General features: G+C 38.7%; 1 protein-coding gene across 3 annotated transcripts in view; it reads left to right on the forward strand.

Annotated features, from left to right (window-relative positions):
• bcl9 (BCL9 transcription coactivator) overlaps nt 1-25,581 on the forward strand; it is a 127,003-nt gene that overhangs the window by 87,469 nt on the left and 13,953 nt on the right. For 2 of the 3 annotated variants that reach the window (XM_056251317.1, XM_056251318.1), the window contains 3 exons: nt 4,221-4,298; nt 18,191-18,591; nt 22,472-22,806. In XM_056251317.1, the coding sequence (XP_056107292.1) occupies nt 18,248-18,591; nt 22,472-22,806 (679 nt within the window). In that variant the 5' untranslated portion in view covers nt 4,221-4,298; nt 18,191-18,247. The remainder of the gene's footprint in view (nt 1-4,220; nt 4,299-18,190; nt 18,592-22,471; nt 22,807-25,581) is intronic. The other variant, XM_056251319.1, reaches the window with a different exon arrangement.

The following is a 25,581-nucleotide window of genomic DNA, read 5'->3' on the forward strand; positions in this document are numbered from 1 at the left end:
TGTGACCATCACCCAGTGTTGTATAGCGAACGCAAGGCAAGTTAACTTGGACCTCAATACCAAAACTACGTCTGGGAAATAATAATTGGGCACAAAATGTTGTTTTGAGTTGAAATATTTTATCTCACTCACTTGGAATAGACGTGAAGCTTCCGCGAAGAAAAGTTTGCAGCAATAAGTGGCTTTGAGCCAAAGACGAACGGACAACTTCAAACAATACTATTGTTAAGAGTGACATTTTAAGGGATAGTAATGTACAGATTCATTGTACACTGATTACACCGATTTTTTTTTGCACATAATTACGGGGACATATTGAATTGAGATTAATGTGTTAAATCAAGCCTGTTTATAAATCCATTTTGTACAGCGTACAAAACAATCGTCCAGACAAGATGATCACAACAATATTATCAAACTCTGTAAACAATAAATCAACTCTGATTTCAATACAATCAAAAACGGAGACGCAAGACGGCAAGTTGTATTTGAATGAAACAAGAGCGCGCTTCCGTTGTGATGCATAGATGTGCGCTGTGTAATAATGCGTTGCTATTGACGTCCGACGGTCATTATAAAGAAGCAAATGGCACAGAATAGAATCTTGCTTAAAGTGCATAGAGCTGCTTATGTATTTGTTTGTTGACTTTCAAATATAAAACTTGTTGAAATGTTTTCAGTGTGAGCATCAGTTCTTTTTGAACACTTTCATCTCATTTGAACAAAACAGTGATAATATCAAGGGGGTAATCCATCAGCCGGAAGTTGAAGCCTCGCGGGAGCCGCCATTGTAGCAGACCATCACCTGCTGTTAGCATCCCATTGACTCCCATTCATTTTGGCGTCACTTTGACAGCGAATAACTTTACATCTGAGGCGTCCAAAGACTCCATTTGTCCATTATTAATTTCTAAAGAAACACGACAATGTATAAAATGTTCCATTACTTTGTATCTTACGTTATAGCCCCGTAGAAGCCGTTTTTAAAAAAAAAATAGGCTAAAGATTGCGTCATAACCACGGGACTTTCTGTCGCACAATAGAGACATTACCGTATAGACAGGAGGAGAAGCTCGCAGGCAATCTTTAACTGTCTATGAGGCAATCGGGGGGACATGGAGGCACAAAGTCAAGGTAGAAGCCCATAAATAGAGAGTCTATTTAAGCAATGGGACAAAATATTTCAACAACGTTTTTGAGGAATTAGGTGGCACAGCTACTAGAAGATTTTCAACTGCCAGACTGTCGTCACGCTCAGTTTGAGCCTGCGCAGTCGCTCAGACATCAGACAGGAAGTGCAATAATCGGGCTTCAAGTCTTCTCCGTTGACATCAATGGGGTTGCTCTGTAAAACAACATACAAGTTGTTTTACTGACGTCTTTCCACGGTTGAAACACTGATTGAGCGATTCCATGTGACATGATACGGATTTCGATAAGTTGTAGCCTACTCTATCTTTTAACACACTTTCAGACGCTCATTCATGCTTATTTCGCACTGTAACTGGTATTAAGGCGGAAGAGGAGATCATGTGCTGCTGCTTCTCTTGAGCTGAGCTGAGCCAGAGCGATCTCACGCCACAGCGCCAAAACCGAATTTGTTTTTGAATTTCGTAAGAAAATGGACGTACTTAGAAATCTGAGACTTTATTTAGTATCAATAGTAACAAAGCACAAAGATTATTGCGATTTATTGGATGGGATGCGCGCTACAATGTTCCATTCATTCATCAAATGAAAACAGGATGGCTAATCGATTCTTGAGATTTAAGAATCGATATCGGTTCGTAAAAATGAGAATCGATTAATATCGAGAAATCGATATTTTTTTACCCAGCCCTAGTGTTTATCATACACAGAATCTGCCTTTGCAGTCATATTATGTCAACGTCTGTTTCTCACTCTCGCTGTCCTTAAACACATTCAAGTCACACATCAACATCACACTGGAGCTTGTACTGAATGTGACTTCCTCCGATGATATGGTCATTTGATGTCACATTAGAAGAAATTATTTCGGTGTTCGAAACAGCACAGAAATGGTTCTCATGTGGAGATGCACAGTTTCTTCTGGTTTGATTCGGTGTAATATTCTGCTGACCCAACTAAATGCCTTTTTAAAATTGATGCTCACATTTATTAAACCAAAATACTATGCCTGTTGAATCGTGCACATGCTTCAACAAATAGCGCGCAGGAAACTTTAGTTCACAATACCAGCCACCTTTGCCACTATCCAGTTAAAAGTAGTACAAATAATAAAATGTCATAATAATCAACTTGGGCTTCACTGGACTTGGCAATGACAATGAGCCAGATGCAGGAAGATTCTTTTAACGACTTTGGGGAAAGAGGAAACTGGATGTAGATCAGCTCCTGTTTGGAGTAGGAAGTGACCTCATTATATGAGGATGCCTCTGATGGGATTTAGAGTGTCACTTTAAAACAAAACAATACGTCATTTCTTCACACCGTTGTATCTCTCTGCTCTTTGTCTGATTGTGGGCTTTGAAGCTTAGTTTGTGGGTGAGATGTTTTTACCAGTGCTTAGAACCTTTTGATACATTTTTTTTCAAGTCTTCTTTCTAAGTTTATTATATTTGGGGACACCCACACAGATTCACACTTTCTCTTTCGCTTTTATTCATTCACTTAAGCCCCTTTCACACAGAGATTCCGGAAAATACACGGATAAAGTGACCCGGGATTTGACCCGGGTTGGTTTGATTTTGCTTCATTCACACTGCCAGTGATTCGCCGGAATCAGAGAGCGCGTTCACACACAACCCGTGTATGTTCCGGAAAGACGCGTGACGTTGGATGTGACGGGTCTCTACTTCAGTCCAGTTTGCAGACATTTTTTCGTTCTTTCTTGTATCGATGACGAACACAAACTTTCTTCTAGAGTAACTGAGCCGCACGATAACTACGTAATTGCAAAGGCTCGTGAATCCTCACTATGACACACCCCTTATACGGCATTGGTTCTGGCTTTTGTTCACACAGCGCGCGTTCCGGGTCTGAACACGGCAATGTTACTAGGTCCCCAACCCGGCATCAATCCCGGGTCGTGTTTGCGTTCACACAGAAGGCACTCTGGCAATTTGCCGGGTTCAAAGCGCTGTGTGAAAGGGGCTTTACTCTTGAGCTGCAAGGTACAAGCTTCCAGACTTCATCACGCTTGGAATAGAAGAGCCCCTCACCTGGTCAATGCATTTAAATGTGTATATTTGCTGTATTTGTGCTTGTTCCAAAGACTTTACATGTTAGTGTGTGTTTTTTTTAAAGCAACAACTCTCTAAAATAAAGTGTCAAACTTTTGCTTGCCATCAAAGGCATCAAAAAACAAATTTAAAATATAAAAAATGAGTAATTATTAAAAAAGGTCATTTTCGGTTTCAGCCAAGTGCATCCAGCTAAACCGATATCAGCTGCATGTTCTCGCTCCATCTTCTTTTTGAAGGCAAATTGACACACACCTGCCTCCTTCCACTCACTCGCCTCATTCGCTCCGGTTGAACAGTGCTTGTATTGCACATAATTCGAATCATTCCCGCAGGTTTCACACTCACACCAAAAGCACGCGCACCGCTGATCTTTATAAGATATATATCGTGACAACACTATTTTAAAATGTAATAAAATGATTACTTTTCAAAACAAGAAAATCTTACTGATCATATACATTTGAGCTAGCCTGACGTCGTCATATGTTGTCATCCTCAAATGTTGTGGGCGGGGCTAATTTCGGCTGGCATCCAGGCTACATTTGAGCAGTAGTTTGATGAAAAAAGTCAAATTAGTTTTTTCATATTAATTCTTGGTATCAAATGTCATTCTTGCTTGCTTTTGCATATTTAAGACAAGGAGTCATACAGGTATTAAATGGCATGGGTGAGTAAATGGTGATTTGATTGATGTATTCCTTTCACAGGCTTCATAATGGTATATTACAGCATATAGTGTGAGTGTGGGAGAGGGTTTGACAAGCTTGACGATTCTGAAGGTTCTTTATAATGATACACATTTCAAACAAGTGTCATTCAATCAAAAATCTGGTTCGACCATCTATTATTAATCAAGCCATTACCTCAGTCCATTCTGCAGATTTGGCTTTAACACACTACTCTTCCCTCTTAAAGCATTTCCTCAGCGGTGTTACATTGGCCCTCTGAGTGCGTTTAATAATTGTGTATTTTCTGTCTCTCTCTCTCTCTTAGATCGTTGTGCGGTTGGTGGTGTTCTGTTGCAGTCAGTGCAGTCATGGCCACAGCTATATCGTGACAAAGAGGGACATGGTGAGTGCAGCTTACATATCTTATTTTCATGCCTGTGTTAACACATCCATGTCAAACAACAGCTGTGATGTATTTATGGGTTTCATGCATGTTCAAGAGTTTGGGGTCTGTACGATTTTATTATGTTCTTTAAAGAAGTCTCTTATGCTCCCCAAGGCTGCATTTATTTGATCCGAAATATAGTAACAACAGTAGTATTGTGAAATATTATTACAATTTTAAAAAACTGTTGAAGTGTAATTTATTCCTGTGATAGAAAATCAGAATTTTCAGTAAATGTTCAGAAATCATTCTCATGTTTATTTGCTGCTCAGTAAATATTTATTATTATCGATGTTAAAACCAGTGTTGGTGCTTTACATTTCTATGATAATAATTTGTACTTTTTTTTTTAGGATTCTTTGTAGAATAGAAAGTTCAAAAGAACAACAAATATGAAATGGATCATGCAACGAAATTTCGGCTACAGCTATTTTCGCTTTCTGGGTTAAATCAGTGACCGAGACAGATGTTGAATTAACATCTGTTAACATCTGATGGCACATTTTAATATTAAAAACTGTTGATCTAAAAACTTCATGTGCAATTTTAAATGTTTATACATTTATTAATTTTTGGTTTTGACCCAGAATTTTCATTTTGCATCCTTAGTCTTTACTTTCACTTTTGATCAAATTAATGCATCCTTGACTTGTTGAATAAAATTTTTTGGGAACACTTTACAATAAGGTTCATTAGTTAATGTATTAAACTAACATTAACTAACCATGAGCAATACATTTGTTACTGTATTTGTTGATCTTTGTTAACGTTAGTTAATAAAAATACAGATCTTCATTGTTTGTTCATGTTAGTTCACAGTGCATTAACTAATGTTAACAAGATTTTAATAAAGTACTAGTAAATGTTGAAATTAACAAAGATTAATACATGCTGTATAAGTGCAGTTCATGCTTACGAATGTAGTTAACTAATGAACCTTATTGTAAAGTGTTACTTATTATTATTATTATTATTATTATTAAAAAAAATGTACTGACCCTATTCATGTTACAACTGGCAACTGTTCTGGACAATTGGATGTCCAGTGATGGTTTAAGATTGTTGGGATATTTTTGGACCACACATCCTCAACTGGTTCAAGATGTGGTGATCATTACAGGCATTGTTCATGACCTTCATTCACAAAGGTGGACCTTTTCTAACAAATAGATGGACCCCTATTGGTTAGGGCATTAGATATTTAGGCATTTGTACATTGGGGCCATTTTCCAGTATAATCTGTAGGAGCGTATAGCATTCCTCAGAAGGATCTGGGCACTAAATGAACTTTGGTGGGATGCTGTAATAGAAATAGAATGGGTCCTACTTAGAACTTAGAAAAAGTTCTGGGTCTCTTTATATGGCTCCCAAAATCAATAATTTATTTGTTTTTTGATAAAGCCCCCCCCCAATGAATATTCAAAAATGAATATGCTAAATGAACATATTCCTCTTTAAACAATAAAACAATGCAGTGTAGCCGTCAAGTAACAATTAAATTATTAGCATGGTGTTGTTCACTGCATGTTTATTGACTGTAAATCATATAGTAAGGATTTGTTTGATTGGTTTGACTAAGAGATCTGTAATTAAAATGAGTACAAGCTAAAAGTTTTGTTCATGTTAGAGGACTTATGTATTTAAATCTTATTAAAGTCACCGAGCGAAGAGCAGTGAGTGCTGTTCTCTTTTATTAATTTTCTGTCTACTACAGGTATTGTAGAACTTGTTAGTTCTACAACCAGTACTGTTGACATCCCTAATTTTGCATTTCATTTTAATTTAGTTTTTTTTTACTATTGTTAGATTCTTTAAAATTCCTTAAATAGATCAGAGGTGCTCAGTCCTCCTGCTGAAGATCTGCCTTCTTGCAGACTTGAGCTACGGCTGTAATTAAATGCGCACCTGAAAGAGCTAATCAGGGTCTTTTGGTTCACTTTATCACTCATAAATTACAGTCAGGTGTGTTCGAGCAGATCTCTGCTGGAAGAAAGATCTGCAGGTGCAAGACTGACTAAATAGACTTAATTACATGAAGTCACTTTTCAGTTCATAAGTGTGCTGCTGTGTTTATGGTGGACGTGTTTCTGTAAATCTCTGCAGCTGTAAGTCTCTGCTCCGTGTCTTCACGCAGAGAAGCGTCACATTGGCATTGCCATGTTCATCATAGTGCCGAATAATATCCAATGTTTTGCATTTGATGTAAGTGGATTAAAACCCCTACTGTGAGTTCAGCATTTGTGCTATGCATTGGGAGTTTGAGAAAAATGGAGGTAAAAATATCCACACTTCTAAGCGAATAATCAGAATAACGAAAATGGCATGTAAACGGGAGGGAAGTGCTCGTGTCATGTAAACATCTTGCTGCGATTAAGTCCTTTATCTGATTATTGTAAAATATTGCAGTACACAGTGTTTCCTCTAGGATTTTTTCCAGCCGTGGTGGCAGGCCCATTTCGCCAGGGGAGGGGGCGTGGCCCATGACTGATATTCTCATTGACCACGCCCCCTTATCCTAAGTGTTTAAACCTCCCCTAAGCATTATAACATGAAAGGCGCCAATAAGAGCGGCAAAGCGATTATGCGCATCCCGTGCGCAGAATGATGCATTTGAAGCAACGCGAAGTCACAGCGTGCAGCGCTTCGCATTGAAAAGTTCAAAGCACAAAGGAAGAGATTATATCTATCTATGCTTAATGTATTATATCCAGGGTGCGATTTGTGGAAAAAACAGAGGGGGGCATGTTTTGAAAAAGTTTTATTCATAAAAATAAATCATGAGAACATGAACTTCATCACTGCATTTGCAGGAATTGTAAAATCTTTTTTCTTATTAACTCATGAAGTAGCCTAACGCAATATGTTTTACTCTAATAGCTTATATATGAACTGTGATCACGCACAACGAAAAACACGTAGCCTAAGAATTAAATCCCCCTCCCAGTACCATGGATAGTGCCACTCGGCTTGACATGTCAAAAGACTTATTTATGAATGGCACAACGTAGTGTCAACTTAAACATAAATAGACTATAGTGTAGGCCTCATCATACTAGGAAAACAGTCTTTTTCTGCTTTCCAGTGGGTGGTCCATTTCGAATTTTATTGTTCTATCGCACTGACAGTTCACATTACAGCGCTTTACTTAGTTTAGGCTAAGCTACTTCTATCAGTCTGCTGAACCATGGATTGATTGCAAAGTTAAACCATCACAGTAGAAAAGTTGTACGACTGTTAAAGTAACAACGTTAACGTTACATTGCGATGCTGAGCTACAGTGAAATGATAGAAAAGACAGATGCATCATCTGTGTCAGTTCGCGTCTACCGCGCCGCGCTAAACGCCTCCGACACACAGCTCTACTGCCCATTCTCGCAAGTGTTGATAGGCTATTACTTGTGAGGACTAACCAATCAGATAGCGCCGTGGGCGGGACATTGAGCAAGTCTGCAGAGAGGTGATTACAGAGAGGCTGTGGCCGCTATACCAGAGCCAGCCGAAGGAGCGCATTTTTAAAATAAAATGGACAAATAAAGTATAATAATGGGAACATTGATCTTGAAGAGAGTGTCGTCGTACTGTCGTACCCCAACGTGACGTGCTGTTTGAATGCTGAATGAAGAATGACGGAGGAGATATGAGTTTTCATTAACTTTAACTTAATGACTTAAATATACATTTTTACCTCACATTATGCTATTGAATGACTTTAGAAGTCTTGGAATATAGTGCGAAAACTTTATGGTGCTTTACAATGTTTTGTATGCCTTTAGTGGGGCTTAACAATAACACAATATCGGACCGAGAAGCTGCAGCCGTGGCGGGATGATTTTAGGTGTGGCGGCCCGCCACGGCAGAATGAATGTAGCGGAAACACTGGTACACATGTAAACGTAGTCATTGAAACACTCCTGTAGCTTGTTGAGCTAGCAACGCGAACGTCGTGAGTTCGATTCTGGCTATGCAATGTGTAGTTTAGGGATGGGACGATTACCGGTTTCACGATAAACCACGATAAAATGTCCTGGCGGTTAGTATTATCGTTTAAAATTTAATTATCATAAAAACCGTGTTTGATTATCGTGATTTTGAAAACTCGCGGTAAATCCTGTCCAGCCAGAATCAGTCTGACGCAGGCGCGAGCAGGCGCGCAGATGCAATGTTGTTTTTTTGCGCGAGAAGACATGGCGGAAGGCAGTGACAGCGCACGGGAGATTTTTCAGCCATCCAAGAGAACAAAATCGGAGGTATGGTCGTATTTTGGCTATTACAAGAGTCCCGAGGGCAATTTAATCGAGGATGGGCATCCTGTCTGCAAATCTTGCAAGAGGAAAGTCGCTGCAAAAGGGGGAAACACGTCAAATCTGCTAAGTCATCTAACGTTACGTGACAACCACCCACTGAGTTAATTTTTACCTTAATACCACAACTAACTTGGGCAAATAATTAGACAAATTTATTGGAGATGAATTATTTCATTATCTCACTTGTAATTATTGCAAAGCTTCCGCGAAGAGAAAAGTTTTACAGCAAGTGGATTTGAGCCAAGACGAACGAACATATTCAAACTATTAAGGGTGACATTTAAGGGATAATGTATTGTATTCATTCATAGTAAACTTATTACAGTTTTATTTTTTTATTTTTTTACCACAGAAATAATTTAAGGGACATGAAATATTGAACTGTGATTAACTTAATGTTTTTAAATCTTGCCGGTTTATAAATCCATTATACAAGTTACAGTGTCCAAATCAATCGTAAAGTAAATGTGATCACTACAACAATATTGTAGTAGTATTAATACTAAATTACTCTGATTTAATTTTCAAAACAGTCAAAACTGAGACGCAAGACATATTTGAATGAAACCAGAGATCGCGTCCACGGTGATCCGAGACATGGATGTGCGCTGTGTAGTGCGTTGCTATTTACAACAGTCATTATAAGTATTCCAGTAGTTTAGTCACCCTGACCCAACCAACATATGTTGTTCATTTAAAGTGTGTGTGCGTGCGTGCGCGTGAGTGTGTGAGAGAGAGAGAGAGAGAGAGAGAGAGAGAGAGAGAGAGAGAGAGAGAGAGAGAGAGAGAGAGAGAGAGAGAGAGAGAGAGAGAGAGAGAGAGAAAGTGATTTATTATTTATTAATAATAATAATATTCAGTCATAATAACTTACACACATCCATAAGTGTTATTATCATTATTAATGATAGGGTTTAATGACGGGTTCATTAAAATCTGCACTAGGAAAACTTATACCTCTCACTCTCAGGGCTGCATGTTAATGTTAATATAATGTTTATGCTTAAAAAAGTGCATAGCTGCTAGCCTGCTAATTGTATTTTTTTGTTTGTTGATTTTCAAATGTTTTCAGGGTGAGCATCAGTTCTTTTTGAACATTTCCATCTCATTTTAACAAAACCGTGATAATATTGATAATCGTGATAACTTTGGTCACTATAATCGTGATATGAAATTTTCATACCGTCCCATCCCTAGTGTAGTTTGAATGCACTGCTAGTTGTTTTGTGTAAAAGTGTGTGTCGATGCATGAATGTCTGGATGGCTCAGTCTGCGACGGCCCTGCAGTTCGTCAATAATCTACAACTGACAGGCAGATCTGCTTGTTTGCGTCTTTGACCGTCTGCCTTGGCTTACTGCCTTCAATGACAGTTTAGACTCAATCATTTGTGCAGTATAAATGGGATTTGCATATGTCTGGCCGTTTTTATAAGGAATGAAAACCTTTCTCCGTAACCATCTAACACTGAACAGTTCAGATTGATGGATTTTATGTCGACTGTTTGTTCTGGCTGCTATATCTAGCCTTAAATCATGCTAGCTGTCTCTTTAGCTGTCTTTATTATATTAACAGAAGCTCCGTCTAATAGCAATATAATACCAGTTTCATACGGCGTCTATATTGGTAAAGACTAGGATTTAGGTACGGAAAACCACAGCTAGCATTAAACGACAACTTAAGTGTGTGCATGTGTTTATTTATTTTTTTTCCACCCAAAGGCAATGGATTTCAAGGTTATAGCAGCTCTTTTTGTCTGTGCGTGGAGAAATATAAAAAAAATCCTTTTCACCATGATGCCGTACGCGTGAGTGGTCGGGCCCACACGTCTCCTACACACATGCACAGTCTCTTTATGATTTATAAGTGGGAGTATACAGCCCTTGAGCCATGCAAAATGGAAATGCAGTTTAGGAAGCTTTGCTTTAACTGAATAAGGGTGGCAGGACCTCTGCCGTAAACAGCCCATTACACAGTTCATATAGTCATTTAAGCCTCACGGCTCTGTGGCGTCCAGCTCTGCTGTCTGTGAGCACCTCCTGCTATTTTCCTATTTGCCTGTTTGCGTTCCTGATGAAGCCCTGTAGCAGAACCGCCGGCCGGCCGCGTCCCGAGCGCCTTGCCGTGTAGCCTTGATATTGCTGTGCTAGTTTTGCGATAATGGATTGTGGGAAATATACAGCGAACTGGCTTGAATATACTTGCGTAGCACTGCACAATACAGTTGAATCTATCTTTCTGGATGTTTCTCAATATGCGTTCTTGTCTGTACTTGTGTTCTTGTGGACTCGTGAAACGTCATCAGTCGCTGCCCAAGTACTGTTCCAATTCAAAGTTCACATCTAGCCAAGTCCAGTACAAATCCCCGGATGTGTTCTTGATCCGCCCCTTTTACCGAGGATGCATCGAGAGGTGACTTGTGCGGTCTTGAGACAGCCAGGTATCCCAGAATGCATCTCGCTTCAATAGCAGAGGGGAGAACCCGCTTAATTTAAAAATACTACTGTTATTGTGTCACGAAATGAAGTTTTAACAGTTTTTCAGGCGAGAATGTAGTTGTTTAAAGCTTAAATCTGTGGTTTATTTATAGCGCCTATTTGATATTTTGATTGTGAGATCCAGGCAATCACCGGGCGCTCAGCGCTCATGTACCCCATCTGGAACAGCCTTACCTCGGCTAGTGCTTCTGACGTTTGCCGCTGGCTCTGATGTCTCGAGTCTAGTGGTTAAACATGAGATATAATTCGTCTTGTGTATATTTAACGGGCGATCTTTGGTCTCATTAATCTATAATTTGTTCCCTGGCAAATGGTTTTGGCTGAGGGCGTCAGCGAATAGCAAATAACATGTATTTTGTATGTTCCGTCTTATTTTGCTGAAATGAACATTTTGTATGATTCTGCAAGGGGTATGTAAACTTTTGAGCACGACTGTACAATGTTATATACAATGTTATATATGCTAATAATAAATGCATAGAAAAAATTAAAGCTGCGAGCAGCATTTAGCGGTGTTCAAGCAGTTAAGGCCGTTGAGCACAAAAGCATCAAAAGTAGGGATGCACGATGATATCGGGACAACATCGGTATCGGCCGATAAAAGCTAAAATGACCATCATCGGCATCGGCCGATATGAATATTTCTGCCGATGAGTCTTGCCGATAGGGTGGCGTGTTTCCTATGCGCATGTGACGACCGTGAACAAAGCATGAGCGCCAGCAACTTAAACTTCCAACTAGGAGTGTGCGTCTCACGGTTTTTGATCATGGACGATTAAAATGTCTCCACGATCTGCTTTTGAAGAAAAATCATAGTATCGTGCATTCTATCAGTTCAATTCTGGCGCCTTCATCTCAACATACTGTACAACGCGACGTACATTCACATCACATCACATGTAAACGCAGAGGTACAGTTACACTCACGGGACACCGCAATTCACAAAAGTTCATTGTTTGCATGTGCGTCAAAGTCTTGCTAGGTAAACATGTCATTCACGTGCTGATGCGCTGTTCTAACATCCGCTTTTCTGAGCGCGTACACCCGACGCTCACAGGAACTAAAGCCTGTCACAGCGCCTGCATACTGGACTAACTTATCTTTCGAGTCTTATTGCGCTGATACTGTCAAATACACACAAGGTTTACATAAAGTTGGTTATGTCTAAAGTGAAAGCAAACAGAGAAAATCTGCGTGTCAAATGCGTGTATATTAGACGCGTCGCGTCCCTCGCGTGCAGTTCTTAAAGAGACAGTAATAATATTCTGCCGCTCGTCTTTAAAGAGATACTGCACCCAGAAATAAAAATTCTGTCTATCTAATGTTGTTTCAAACCTGGATTCATTTCTTTCTTGTGCTTAAATATACTATGGAAGTCACTAAAGTACAGCAACTGTTTGGTTAGCCACATTCTTCCAAATAACTTTTATAATTTCAACAGAAGAAAGAAACTTGAGAGAGTAAATGATGACAATTTAAATTTTTGGGAGAACTATCCCGTTAATGTTAATAAAACAACAAAACACAGAGGAAATCACACACTGCTCTTGACTGAGAACATTAATAGAAGCTTTAATAAGCTTTTTTTGCACTTAAAAAAAAATACAAATATATCGGTATCGGTATCGGCATCGGGCAAAATTAGTTTGAAAATATCGGCATATCGAATATCGGCCAAATTCCTATATCGTGCATCCCTAATCAAAAGACATTAAGTTTTATTTAGCATACATTTAACCACTGACATAATAGATGGAAAACACCATTTACAGGCAATTTACCATAGGAAATATATGGTTTTAAAGCTTTTTAACAGTTATAGCGCCACCTATGGTCCGATCTACATAAAACTTTGCATGCTTGTTAATGATGTTATGTCACATATGCTCATCAATTTTTGTGAAGTTCTGAGTTTTCTTGTAGGATTTATAGGCTTTTTTCCCCCAAAAAATCCTTACAAATACAATAGGTTTTCAGCACTTCGTGCTTGAACACCTAACAAGAATGAGACCTTTTTGACGCTTATAGCGCCACCTATGGTCCGATCTTCACGAATCTTTGCATGCTTCCTAACCATGTTAGGACACATATGCTCACCAATTTTTGTGAAGTTCTGACTTTTCCTTTAGGATTTATTGGCTTTTGACTATTTTGCCACGGACTACTTTTTAAATGACCCTGTTATAGCCAACCAAATGCTAAATTTCAACTTTTTTTTCTCGATAATTATTGTTCTAGAGAGTCCAGAGAATTGTCCTAGACTGGTCTGGTTCCGATCGGGTGAAAAACTGGGGACTAGTTCGCAAAAGTACGTTTTTGACAAAATTCGACATAGAGGAAAATTGTTCTTGCCTAAATCGAAATCGGAGATATACATCTTGTCCGTCTTGAGTCAAGGATCACAGTGGTGTAAAAACCTTGAGTCTGAGTCAAACGGTCTAGGAGTTATGAGCAATTTAGTACTTTTGGTTGCTGTAGCGCCACCTATATGCCAATTGGGCTCATACTCTGATAGGTTCTCCCCAATTTGAGGCCCTGCCATCTGGCCCGGTTTCAAGTCTCTAGGCCTTACGGTTTGGGCTGCACGATGCATTTTTAATTCCTTACAAATACAATAGGTTTTCAGCACTTTGTGCTTGAACACCTAAATATGTAGTAAAATTTTACTTTATTACTGTAATGTTAACATTTATTTTTTTATTTTATGTACGATATATTAAAAGTGTGAATATTTTCAGCCTGCATTGTTGAAGCTGTGATTTTCTTCTCATTGAAAGGGTATGTTTTGGTGGTTTTGACCTCTCTCGTCTCTATATATTAGATTTATTTCATCACGCCATTCCAAATTTAACTGGATATCTCATCGCACTGGCCACTGTTTTCACCTCATTCTTGTTCCCACTCACTCAAGGCTGGACAGGAAGTGTAAGCGCATACTGGAATGTTTGTCCATTTCTGAGAAGGAAGTGGAAAAGTCTGAGCTTGAATGCACAACATGCATTCTCTTCACCCGTTTCTTGCCTCAAGTTCAAACCTCACCCCAGGCTTCTTAGACTCACAATCGGGCATTTAGTTTAACAGGTTTTTTTTAATCAAAATAGACATTGATTTTTTTTATCATATCAAATAATTTAGCATTTTGAAAAATATGCAAAAAAATTTCATGCATGCTATTTCTAGGAGAAAAATCCTCTGTCTCTTGTAAGCCTTAAGAAACATTTAGAAATCTAGTAAAACTGTGTGCAAGTATCTGTCTGCACCTTTAAGTGCACACGTGTTATAATTCTTCAAGCAGATTGGTGGGTGCGCGTGTGTTTTTGAGGCTGTTGTAGATCCAGGGCCTGTCGGTTGGGGTTGCCCTGGCAACGGTGTTGGTGGGTGTGCGTGCATGAAGAGAAATGTCTGTGGCGGGCTGGAGAACGCTTGACGGCCATGCCGCTGTACGCCATTAGAGCAGCACACCGGCCTCTCGCACTGCAAACGGTGAAATCTGAGAATGTCAGCATGCAAGTGTGGGTTCAGGAGGAGAGAGAGGGGCCATGCAAGGAAACTATGCTTTAAATGACAAAAAAATTGAAATGGCTGCCTCAATTGACGTGTTCATTTCTCTTACTGTGTTTCCTTTTTACTTTTTGACATTAAACAGAGCTCTATGCTTGTTTTTGTTAAAGAAATTAATCCCGCAAGGATGCATTAAATTGATCAAAAGTGGCAGTAAAGACATCTTATAATGCTACGAAAAATTCTATTTGCTGTTCTTTTGAACTTGTCATCAAAGACTCCTGAAAATAAAGTATCACTATCAGGGTTGCCAGGTCTGCGCAACAAAACTATCCCAATGGCCAATCAAAAATAGCCCATAGCGATTTTCTTCGTCTGGGGCCAAATTCATCTCTATAACTTGGGGGTGAGGAATCAACCCGCAGGGGGAAAAAAAAACCACACTGATGACTTTCCACATAAATTTTAGTAAGAAATGTTTCTTAAAGGTGCAGTATGCAATATTGAGCTAGTGGTTGAAATGGGTACTGCAGTCCAAATTCTAGCTAAATATTGGTGTGTTTTTCCCTCGCCCCCTCTTTAGACTTGGTTCTCATGCGGGGTGGGAGATTGAGGACACCCAGCTGCGATCTCTCACCCAGTTTGACTTTGTTTGCTGGCCTTTATGGCTGCAATACGCTGTGCTTTCCACCAACTGGCAACCCAGGGTGTCGAAATACTTTTGGGTAAATTGGCAGTGTGCGGATCACAGACCAAAACAAAAACAGAAATTCCGACACGAACACACATTTCATTGTTTTTCGGAGCAACAAGTATGTGAACTTTGCATGTGTCCTAAATATCTGCAAACATATTATGGTAGTTTACCCCCGACGAAATGCTGGCAGTGTCAGAAGATTTGACTCCCAGTCCTGCAGTGTGACTTCTCCTTTTATAATCATTTTAATTAGTCGATAACAAGCATTAACACATCAACATATATGTATACTTGCTTTCTCTGTTGACATGATGTAAAGGAATGAAAAGCAGCCAATCAGAATGTGAAACAATTTGCAACATTAAATGAATTGAGTTTTTATTCTGATGATTTTAAGTTTTAATCATGCGTCACCGATGTGCCCAAATCATTTTTCACATTCACACGCATTATTGTAACTTGCAAATGTAAACACTATGCTGACGCTATAGAGCCCTGATATTAAATCATATTAGTGGCATATGTTGTTGTTTTAAGTGTGTAAAGAATGTTAAGCTGGATTGCGATTGGGTTTAGATGGTAAACTACGACTAGGAATGTTTTGTTTGGAATTTACCTACATTTTAATAAACACATTATACATTTAAATAAATAATTCACCTGCATTATTATAAACATTTGCCCTTTTTTCTGAGAAGCTTCATAAAAGCATTAAGTTTTGGGTTGAGTTGGTGCTGTCTTGCAGTCCTCACTGTTAAACTGGGAGGGAATGTGCGAGATGCTTGCATCATTTGAGTGTTTTGGAAGCGGTCCTGAATATTTCCTGGATGACAACGCAGTCTGACACTGCAGCTTTTTGAGAGGGTTCTCATATCGTATGAAAGCTAGCGTTTGCGTAACTGCAAAAAGGACACTACATGCTAACACAATCTCATTCACACACAGAAGCACTAGCACACCCTGAAAGACAAACTCGATCATTCTCACTCCTGTGATTTTACGTTATTGCGGAGTAAAAAGATTTGTACTAGTCAGTTATCTGTTGAGTTTTTGAGGTGGTACATATTACATGCTTCTCTCTCTCGGTCTCTTTATTCACTGTAATCTGTATTGTGATCAAATATTACAACTTAAAATACCTGCTTTCTATTGGGTTTCTAATATATTTTAAAATGTCATTTATTCTTGTGATGGCAAAGCTAACTTTTCAGCAGCTATTACTCCAGTCTTCAGTGTCACTTCAGAATTTTATAAATAGAAAGTTTAAAAGAACAGCATTGAATTGAAACATATATTTTTAACATTTATAAGTGTCTTTATTGCTTTGGATCAAATTACTGAATAGAAGTATTAATTTTCTTTAGAAAATACTGACCCCAAACTTAAATCAAGATTAACAAATCAAACTCTTCAAATCAGAGTGCATCTGCAGATTTCATCTGAGACTGGCTTTTGCTGAATGTTTCGAAGGATTGTCCAGTTGGTTATATGAATTCTCCAATTTTCCATCCTTGGTTCCATCCATTTTGGTTGGATTTGTAAGTTTTCCAGTCCTGTTACTGAGACTCGCTCTTAAAACATGATGGTTCTCTTTACTGTAAATGTGTTCTCAGTATGATGTTCTTGTGCTGACTACAAGATCCACTGCAAACTGTTTTCAGTCTATCACACGCCTCCATCTGAGATGTTACATGACTTGTTTTCAACAAATCGGTATTTTGGTGGCCTTCGGTCTGACTCTTCAGTCAATTTTGGATGATGGCCACTGCCTGGCAGATTCATAGTTCCACATTTTCTCACCTTCAATTTCAGTGTTATTTTGGCGAATATGCAGTGTTTAAAAATGTTCTTATATTCTTGGAATGACTGGTATTTTTTGAGAACTTTAGTCTTGGATGTGATTTGGAATGGTCTGTGGATTTCATGGTGTAGTAGTTTGTTGTGCATGTTCATAGACACTTATTCAGAACTCATACTGAGCATGTCTGCACATTGCACAGGTGTACAAACAAGTAAACCTGAAGTTGGTTACTTTAGAGCTAGTTTAGGTGTGGCAATGCAAGGAGAGAGGTAGATCTAAAATATACACTGCCATTCAAAATTTGGGGATCAGTAAAATAATTTTTTTTTTTCTTGGATGTTAAATTGATCAAAAGTTAAAGCTCTTTAGCAACATTATGAATGTTGTTACTATTTCAAATAAATGCGTTCTATTCAAACTTTTTTTTCTTGAAAGAATGCTGAAAAAAGTATCACATTTAAACAAAAATATTAAGCAGTATTTCTTGAGCAGCAAATCATCATATCAGAATGATTTCTGAAGGTTCATGTGGCACTGAGTGAGGGCTGGAGTAATGATGCTGAAAATTCAGCTTTGCATCACAGGAAAAAATTGCGTTTTAAAATGCATTAAAATTTAAAAGTTATTTTAAATTGTAATAATATTTCACAATATTATTCTCTTTACTGTGTTTTTGAGCAAGTATGTGTGTCTTTGATTATCATGAGAATCCTTTCAATAACATTTAAAAAAAAAAAATAACAACCCCAAATTTTGGTCAAAATCGGTAGGGTAGCCTACACATTATCATTGAGACATGGGGTAATCATGTATTTTGATGTTTTTCTAGACAATATTTATAATAATTTAATTTTTTGTGTTTTGTTGGACATTTAGTTTTTTTCTAAATGTTAAACATTTTGATTATTGCATTTTGATTTTCTGAAAGTTTGCCAGTTTTTATTTTTCTTAATCTTTGATATTGAATTAATTGAAGTGAAGTACAAGGAAAATGTTTGCTTGCTCTCATGGTCTTAACGCACTGTTCTTTACTTGTTTGTTTGTGTTTAGTGTGGCCAGGGGCTGTGAGGGCTCCTCGGGGAGACTCCAGACAAGCCCACACAGAGAATGCTGGAGGTTCAGGAGGAGAGACCAGCAGCAGCAGCAGCAGCCACGGCTACCACCACAGCTACCGGAACCACAGGAAACGCTTCAGGCAGGAAGGAGAGAGCCAAAGAACGGCAAGAAGAGGGCCAGGACTGCAGCAGCCCTGTCGCAACCCCCAATACCGGGCCCCGGAGCACCCGGGCCAAAGCTACGCCCACCACTACACATACACACTCCCACACACATACACACACCCACAGTCCCCACCAGCACTCTACTGCTCCTGCCTCTGTCGCACTGGGACTGACGTCAATGCATTCCAGCAACCCCAAAGTGAGGAACTCTCCATCGGCTAACACTCAGAGGTGAGAGAACCCTACATGCGAGTATATGAAACTTAACTTTTATACTTGTATACATGCAATACAGATCAAAAGTTTGAAGTAGGTATGTTTTTATGTTTAAATGAAAAGAATACTTTTATTCAGCAAGGATGCATTAAATTGATCAGAAGTGACAGTAAAGACAAATATAGTGTTTCAAAAGTATATTTCTATTCATCAAAGAAAACCTGAAATAAAAAGTATCACGGTGTCCCTAAAAATAATCAAGCAGACCAACACTGATAATGATAAGCAATGTTTCCTGAACAGCAAATCAGCATATTAAAATGATTTCTGAAGGATCATGTGACACTCGAGACTGGAGTAATGATGCTGAAAATTCAGCTTTGCATCACAAGAATAAAATTGCATATTAAAATATATTCAAATAGAAACCTTTTATTTATGGATCCCCTCACATGACATGCAGGAAAAAAATAGTAGGCTAAATAGTTTGCACAATTTACTAATTTGTTCCCTTGATTTACTAAATCGTGTGCACAATTTACTATTTCGTTCCCTTGATTTGCTATATCATGCGCACGATTTATAAATCGAGGGAGCAAAATAGTAAATCGGGCACTACAAAATCAGGTTTTTTTATTTTGAAAATAATTTTTATTTTTTACAGAGACAAATGCAGAGACTTCTTTCAAAAGCATTTTAAAAATCTAACCACAATCTTTTGAATGGTAATGCTTATAGCAATACAACAAAATGCTAAAATGTAATAATACAATTCTGTAATTAATAAAAATAATTTTTTGTGCAGTGTGGCATGCAAAAAAATTTAGAAGTGAAGAGAGCATTGGGAAATATATGGATTAACTTGCATTTTCAATAATGCTGAAAACTATATTGGACATTATGGAAATTTATCAATTACTTGAAGAAATAATCGACAAGGATGTCACCACAGTCGACTAGCCGTCCAACAAATGAATAGTGGATACGTCTATCTAGATTTGTTTTGAACTCATCGACTAGTTAATTTTGAAAATATGTAGTTTTGAACATCCCTAATGTTAAAGCTGCAGTCCGTAACTTTTTTGGGTTAAAAATGATCCAAAATAAAATTGAGCTGGTACATAACCAGCCAGTGTTCAAAACTATCTGCTTGCCTTAGCTCGATTCAAAGCGGTAAGCTTGTAATAATGTTTTTAACTCCAGTGGTACTGGTGGATTTCAGCAGGAGATTCGAGCATGTCTTTGCGTCATTACGTCACATCTGTACACATAAAGAAGGAGTCTCGGCTAGTAGGCTATATTGCGTGTGAGGATGTTGGAGGTGGAGATTTATAGCCTTTTCTCACAGCACTTGATATAAACTTATCAATTTGATGGCGGATCCAGAAAGGTTCAAATGACAATCACCAGTGTCTTCGGAGTGGCTACAGAAAAAAAGAGACTGCAACCGGGCCCATGCGAAAACAAGGATAAATATCGGGGGATTAAATGTAGTCACGCAATGCAAACAATTTGAAAACAAAGTATAATTCGCACGCTTTGACGTGATATGAAAAGCGATCATTAGATTTAATCAGCGCAATCATTTAATTTAATGCAATGCTTTTTTCCCCTTAGTTGGACAGAACAAAAGTGGATGTTTCTTACTTGTTCAGATGACATTTTCTGGTGAAAATTCTTATGTTGGTCATACTTCCAAAAAGTAGAATCTGTGATTTGAATGCCAGGATCCACACCGGCGCGGTGACTGACAGCTGCACTCTCCTCAAACATTGGATTCATCCGCGCTGTGCCGTGCCGAGGCACAACCCACGTAAAGTTGATAATTCCTCGAATAACTGCAATTGCAGATTTCGAACAGAGATGGCGACAAAGAGCTTTAATAAAGTATCAAAATAGTTTTTTTGTTTCATCTCTAGTTTTATAGCATTGCCTGGGTAAATGTTAATAAACCGTTTAAATGCAGTAGGGCAAATCTAGATAGAATTAACTCACTGGGATCTTATTAAACTGTTCTTAAGTGAATGAGGAGGAGTTGTTTTAATTTCTTTTTAATGGAGATGCACCACACCAGCAAATTATTTGCTGCCCACTTGCTTGCAATTCCCACTCTGCTTATGGCCATTGAGCTGTCTCGTGTGGACAGGAAACCAGTGCAAGCTGAAGTAACTGCAGCAGGAGTGCAGGGGAAGCTGTGTCCTAAAGGCAGAGCTGGACCTGGAAAGCTTCCAGAACCTCATTGAGCATATGAGAAACTGACCCACTTCAGCTCAACCAGAGCTTATACATCCCGCCCTGCTGGACGTTGGTTCCAAAATGGCTGTTCTTGCTGATTCACAGATCTGGAGCTGGTTAAAGCGTCTGCAGAGGGGCTCCTGGGAGTCCTTCAGTGAACACTATGGCACATAGCCTAATCACTCCCCATTTTGTATATGTTTGCAGCTGCTGTCCAAGGCGTTAGGATTTTCTCTTGAATGTTGGAAAATATTTTGGATTGTAGTGTGCAGAGCTCTGAAACGGGTACCTTACTTTTGGAAAGTGGTTTGAGCTTTCATGCACACATTCAAGATCCAAAATGGTGGCAGTGGACAAGGAATATGAGTGTAACTGGCAGTAAAACTCATATTCCTTGTCCATTTCCACCATCGCAACTCAAAGGTGTCCAAAAATGACCAGCCCTTACTGTTGGTGTGTAAATAGTTTCCCCTGGTTTTCTTACAGTTGTCTTGTAACCGGACACTGTGGACCCAATACTTTGGGTATGGATGGAGGCTAGCTTGTGGGAGATCTGGTTTGACGAGTTTTGATTAAATATTAACCTGGCACTCTGTCAACAAAGAACAGGTCTAGGACATAAGGTCACTGAGAGTACTGTAATTGCGTCACCCGTACACGTCAAGATTTTCCTATTATTGAATGGCATGTTTTCAGGGTGTGGTGGCTGCAGCCGGTCAGCTGCTAAGATATGACTCAGTAGTCTCAGGCCTGTGTTTTGGTGGGTTCTTTACCAAAATGACGGAAGGTAATAGTTATGACTTAGGATTCCACTGCTTTTCCACCAAAGACTGTAACAAAAATATGGATGTAGTGTCCGTGACGTTACCCATAGGTTTCTGAAGAGCATTTTTGAAGCCCAAAGATCTGAAATCTTGGCAGCGCGTCACTCCCAGATAACCGAAAATGGGCAAAGAGTCAGGATTAGCTGAGGTGACATGACGGCTAACAGACAGGGATTGACTCTCTTTTGCATCCAGTCTCTAGCGGCCAGTCGATGAATTGCAGTTTAAGTCACTTTCATGTTGGTTTCAAGAGAGAGACAGGCAGGTTGCCGCTCGTTTTCCACAGACAAAAGTGTAAACTCCAAAAACGTTTAGTGCTCTGTTTTTTAAGGTCTTGTTTTGTATTCCTGATACTACAACGTGTAAAACTATTGATTGAAGGCATTTTGTTGTCTTGTTGCAAGTTAATGTGAATGGGTTACAATCGATGTCAGTTATAAATTCATAACTTAAAATATACAATAATTAGGGCTGCACAATTGACCAAAATACATTTTAATAATAGCACATTCCATTTACACATTACAAAAAAATTTAAATTGTAACACTATTTCACAATATTATGTCTTTCTCAACTCCAGTCCTCGAGACCCTCCACCCAGGATGTTTTAGATGTTTCCCTTTTCAACACTCTAAAAAACTGATGAGTTGAATCAGGTGTTTTAATTAGTGAGACTCCATTCTTGGAGGTGGGTCCCCAGGACTTGAGTTGAGAAACACTGATTTATGTTTTCGTTTAGCAGTACCAATGTTTTATTAGTTCTGAAATCAGAGATCTTGACCATCCACGTGTGCCCTGGGCCATTTTCACAGACTTTTCTTTACGCTTTTCTCAGCAGTCCGAAATCCAAGCAGGAGGCCATGGTGAGGTCGCCACCCGTGATGTCCCCCTCCAGCGCTGCACAGATGGACTCCAAACTGCCCAACCAGGGAAAGCAGGGGGGCGCTGGCAGCCAATCACAGTCGTCTCCTTGTGACCCCAAGTCGCTGAGTGGAAGCCACACACCCAAAGGTCCCCAAGGCCCCATAGGGAGTATGGGACTCAAAAATGGACAAGGCCTGAGTTCAGGCAATGGTGCAAAAGGAAAGATTAAGAGAGAGAGAAGCACTTCAGTGGAGTCATTCGAACAAAGGGATACAGGAACGCCAAGCAATGAAGGGGACCAGAAAGGTAAAAAAAGAAGTGTTAATCGTTTATTTTTCCTACTACAAGTTGAATTATAAAGCTGATTCAGAGCTCTTGCATTCATATTGTGTCATTCAATAAAGGGATCATTTATCCACTGTGGTTTTAAATGACCTATAGTATGGTTTAAAGCAACTCTAGTATCAAGCCTTACTATCTTGGTCAGGTAATTGTATTGAGCGGTGTCATTTTTGTATTGCTGAATATTATGATCATCTTGTGGCACAGAATGATACTGTTACCACCTTGTTCTGACATTGAATGGACATTATTTTTTTTCCAGAGCGAGCATTAGGCCCATTCTCAGAAAATGAAGCAGTTTCTGTCTAAGAAAATTCTTTGTTTTATTTCATTTGAAAAAGTGACTGCTGATCTTCCAAGAAACTATATATTTCCCACCTCAGGCCCACGTACCAGCACTGTAACTCCCATAGTGAGATGGCTCCCCAGGATTGAGATTAGTGGTCAAGGTCAACCAAAATACGTTTTTTTTATTTTTTTATTATACATTTTAAAACTACTACCTCCAAAATTAAATATGTGGTCACAGCCTCGCAAAGTACCAGCAGTTATTTATCATCGCTAAACCTTAAGTGCAACATTATTCAGCCCTTTCACGGTAGGGAATTAATTTGCTTACAATTTGAATAGATAACTGAGGAAAGTTTGGTAGTATCTGGTGGTTGTTGTTTTGCTGCCTTGTAATAATTCACATGTTATAATTGGAAGAAATTGGATCACTGAGTAAATATTAATAAACCATGAGGATTTTTATATTTTTAGCTTGACAAGGCAAATACAAGTATAAACATGATCAAATACTGAAAGATTGTGAAATAGCTTTGTTTCAATGTTCAACAATCACATGGACGACCATAATCTTTTTTTATTTTACACTTATGTATGGTGTCCTGAGATTGAGCCATTAATGCTCTGTTTTTTTTTTTTTTTTTTTTTGTAAGGGCCTTTTTATGCTTTTATGTCATGCTGTTATATCATTTTTATGTGGTTCTGGTCCCAGTTCTGTATCCTTGTGTCATGATAGACTATGGCAGTGTTCCATTGGGAATGACCTTTTAATGATTCAAGATGCAAATGCAAATATCCCAAGGGTCACACATTTTTGCTGGTTTTCCTGTCTCACATATGCGTTTATGTGCATGTTTGCCCGCCTCTTCTGGGTTGCACTGAGGACTCTAGTGATGCATCAAGACATCCACAACCCTGTATGTTTCCTAGTGGCAGCATCACAAGATAGGCCTGGTTTGGGAACGCCAGGGAATGTACCATTTGGTTTGCTGAGTGAGGGGGAGACACCCTCTTTTCACCCTTTTTTTAGGTTGGTGTGCTTGACAGTCTGAAGGACCCCTGCTGGTTGTTAATGCCTCAGCATAAACATATTTCAGTGTGAAGCTCAGGCAATTTTTATTTTGTTTTTGTTTGAGAATCTAAAAAAAAAAAGAAAAAAGAAAAAAAAAGATGGTTAATTCTTTGTGCTTGAGGTGCAGCACATAAAGAATGTTTAGGCTACATGTGTGTGTTTTAAATGCTGCTGTTGATGTTTAAGTCAGAAATTGCTTGTCTAGAAGCAACCTGTTTGGTTTTCTTTGTGTACTGATGTGCTTGTGTGCTCACAGGGAGACAGCTTGTAAGGCAGTTTGGTGTGCATGTTTGTGTTTGTTCAAGCTGTCGAGAGTTTGCTCTTGCCGTTTGTTTGAGCCGTGTGTGTTGTCTGTACACAGGAAGTCTTATATCTCCCCTTCTGACCTGACCGTGTCCCAGTTTCAGTGAGATGTTGTGGTCTGTGAACTAACCAGTGGAATAGAAACTAACAATAGTGCTATTTTATTCTCTTTCTTAAACCTTGTTCACACTGACAGTGATTTTTTTTTTTCTTCTCCTCACTGGCGGTCAGCTGTATTGTTGATTGTTGTAGGTGTTTCTATTAACTGAATGCCATAACGTTTTAGGTGGGCTGCACAACTGGCCATAGATTAACAAAAATACATGAAAAGTATTGCCAGGAAAAATGAACATTGTAGCTAATTCACAACCTAATGCATCCGTTTATGCATTAGGCTGTAGATACATGTTGTGCAGTGTATGTTTGTGCATTAAACTTACGAAGTGGTATATAAGTGTTTGTGCATTTTATTTCATGCATCTGTAAACTGCTGTGTGCATCACTGAGAGGTTCTGAAACCATTTTAATCTAATGATTGGTGGAATATTTCATCCAATAATTTGGAGTAGTGGCTTGTTTTTGTCTCCTCATATTTAAAGTCATTCTGTATTTGTATTAATATGCTTTGATTATGGTTATGTTTATATTTTATATTTCTAAATCTGGCACATTTACATGTTTTGTTACAGTATTTGAGTGTTAACGTTAATTAATGTGCATTGTCCCTTTTAAAATAAATAAATTCAAATTTAAATATAAGTGACTGGGTCGCTACAGTGCTCCAAAATTGTTGTGAACTGGCCTGTGGTTTCATGACACTTTAATGGTGACTAGGAACTTTCTACATGGCCAAGAAAATTTTATTCTTTTTCTGGAGAGAGCAATGTGTATGTTTTTGGCTGAGAGTCATCCAAAGTTTGTTTTAAGTAGGGATGTGCGCAACAACGACTAATTTCATTAGTTTAAACTGAAATTTTGCAACCGACTCAACCCCGCCCCTCTGGAGACAGTCTGTATGCAATCCATTTGAAATAGACTACTTAAACTATTAACAGTCAAATCCCGTACTAAACACC

Source organism: Rhinichthys klamathensis, unplaced genomic scaffold (genome assembly GCF_029890125.1).
Source record: "Rhinichthys klamathensis goyatoka isolate OS25496 unplaced genomic scaffold, OSU_Roscu_1.1 h1tg000081l_1, whole genome shotgun sequence".
Classification (NCBI taxonomy): domain Eukaryota; kingdom Metazoa; phylum Chordata; class Actinopteri; order Cypriniformes; family Leuciscidae; genus Rhinichthys; species Rhinichthys klamathensis.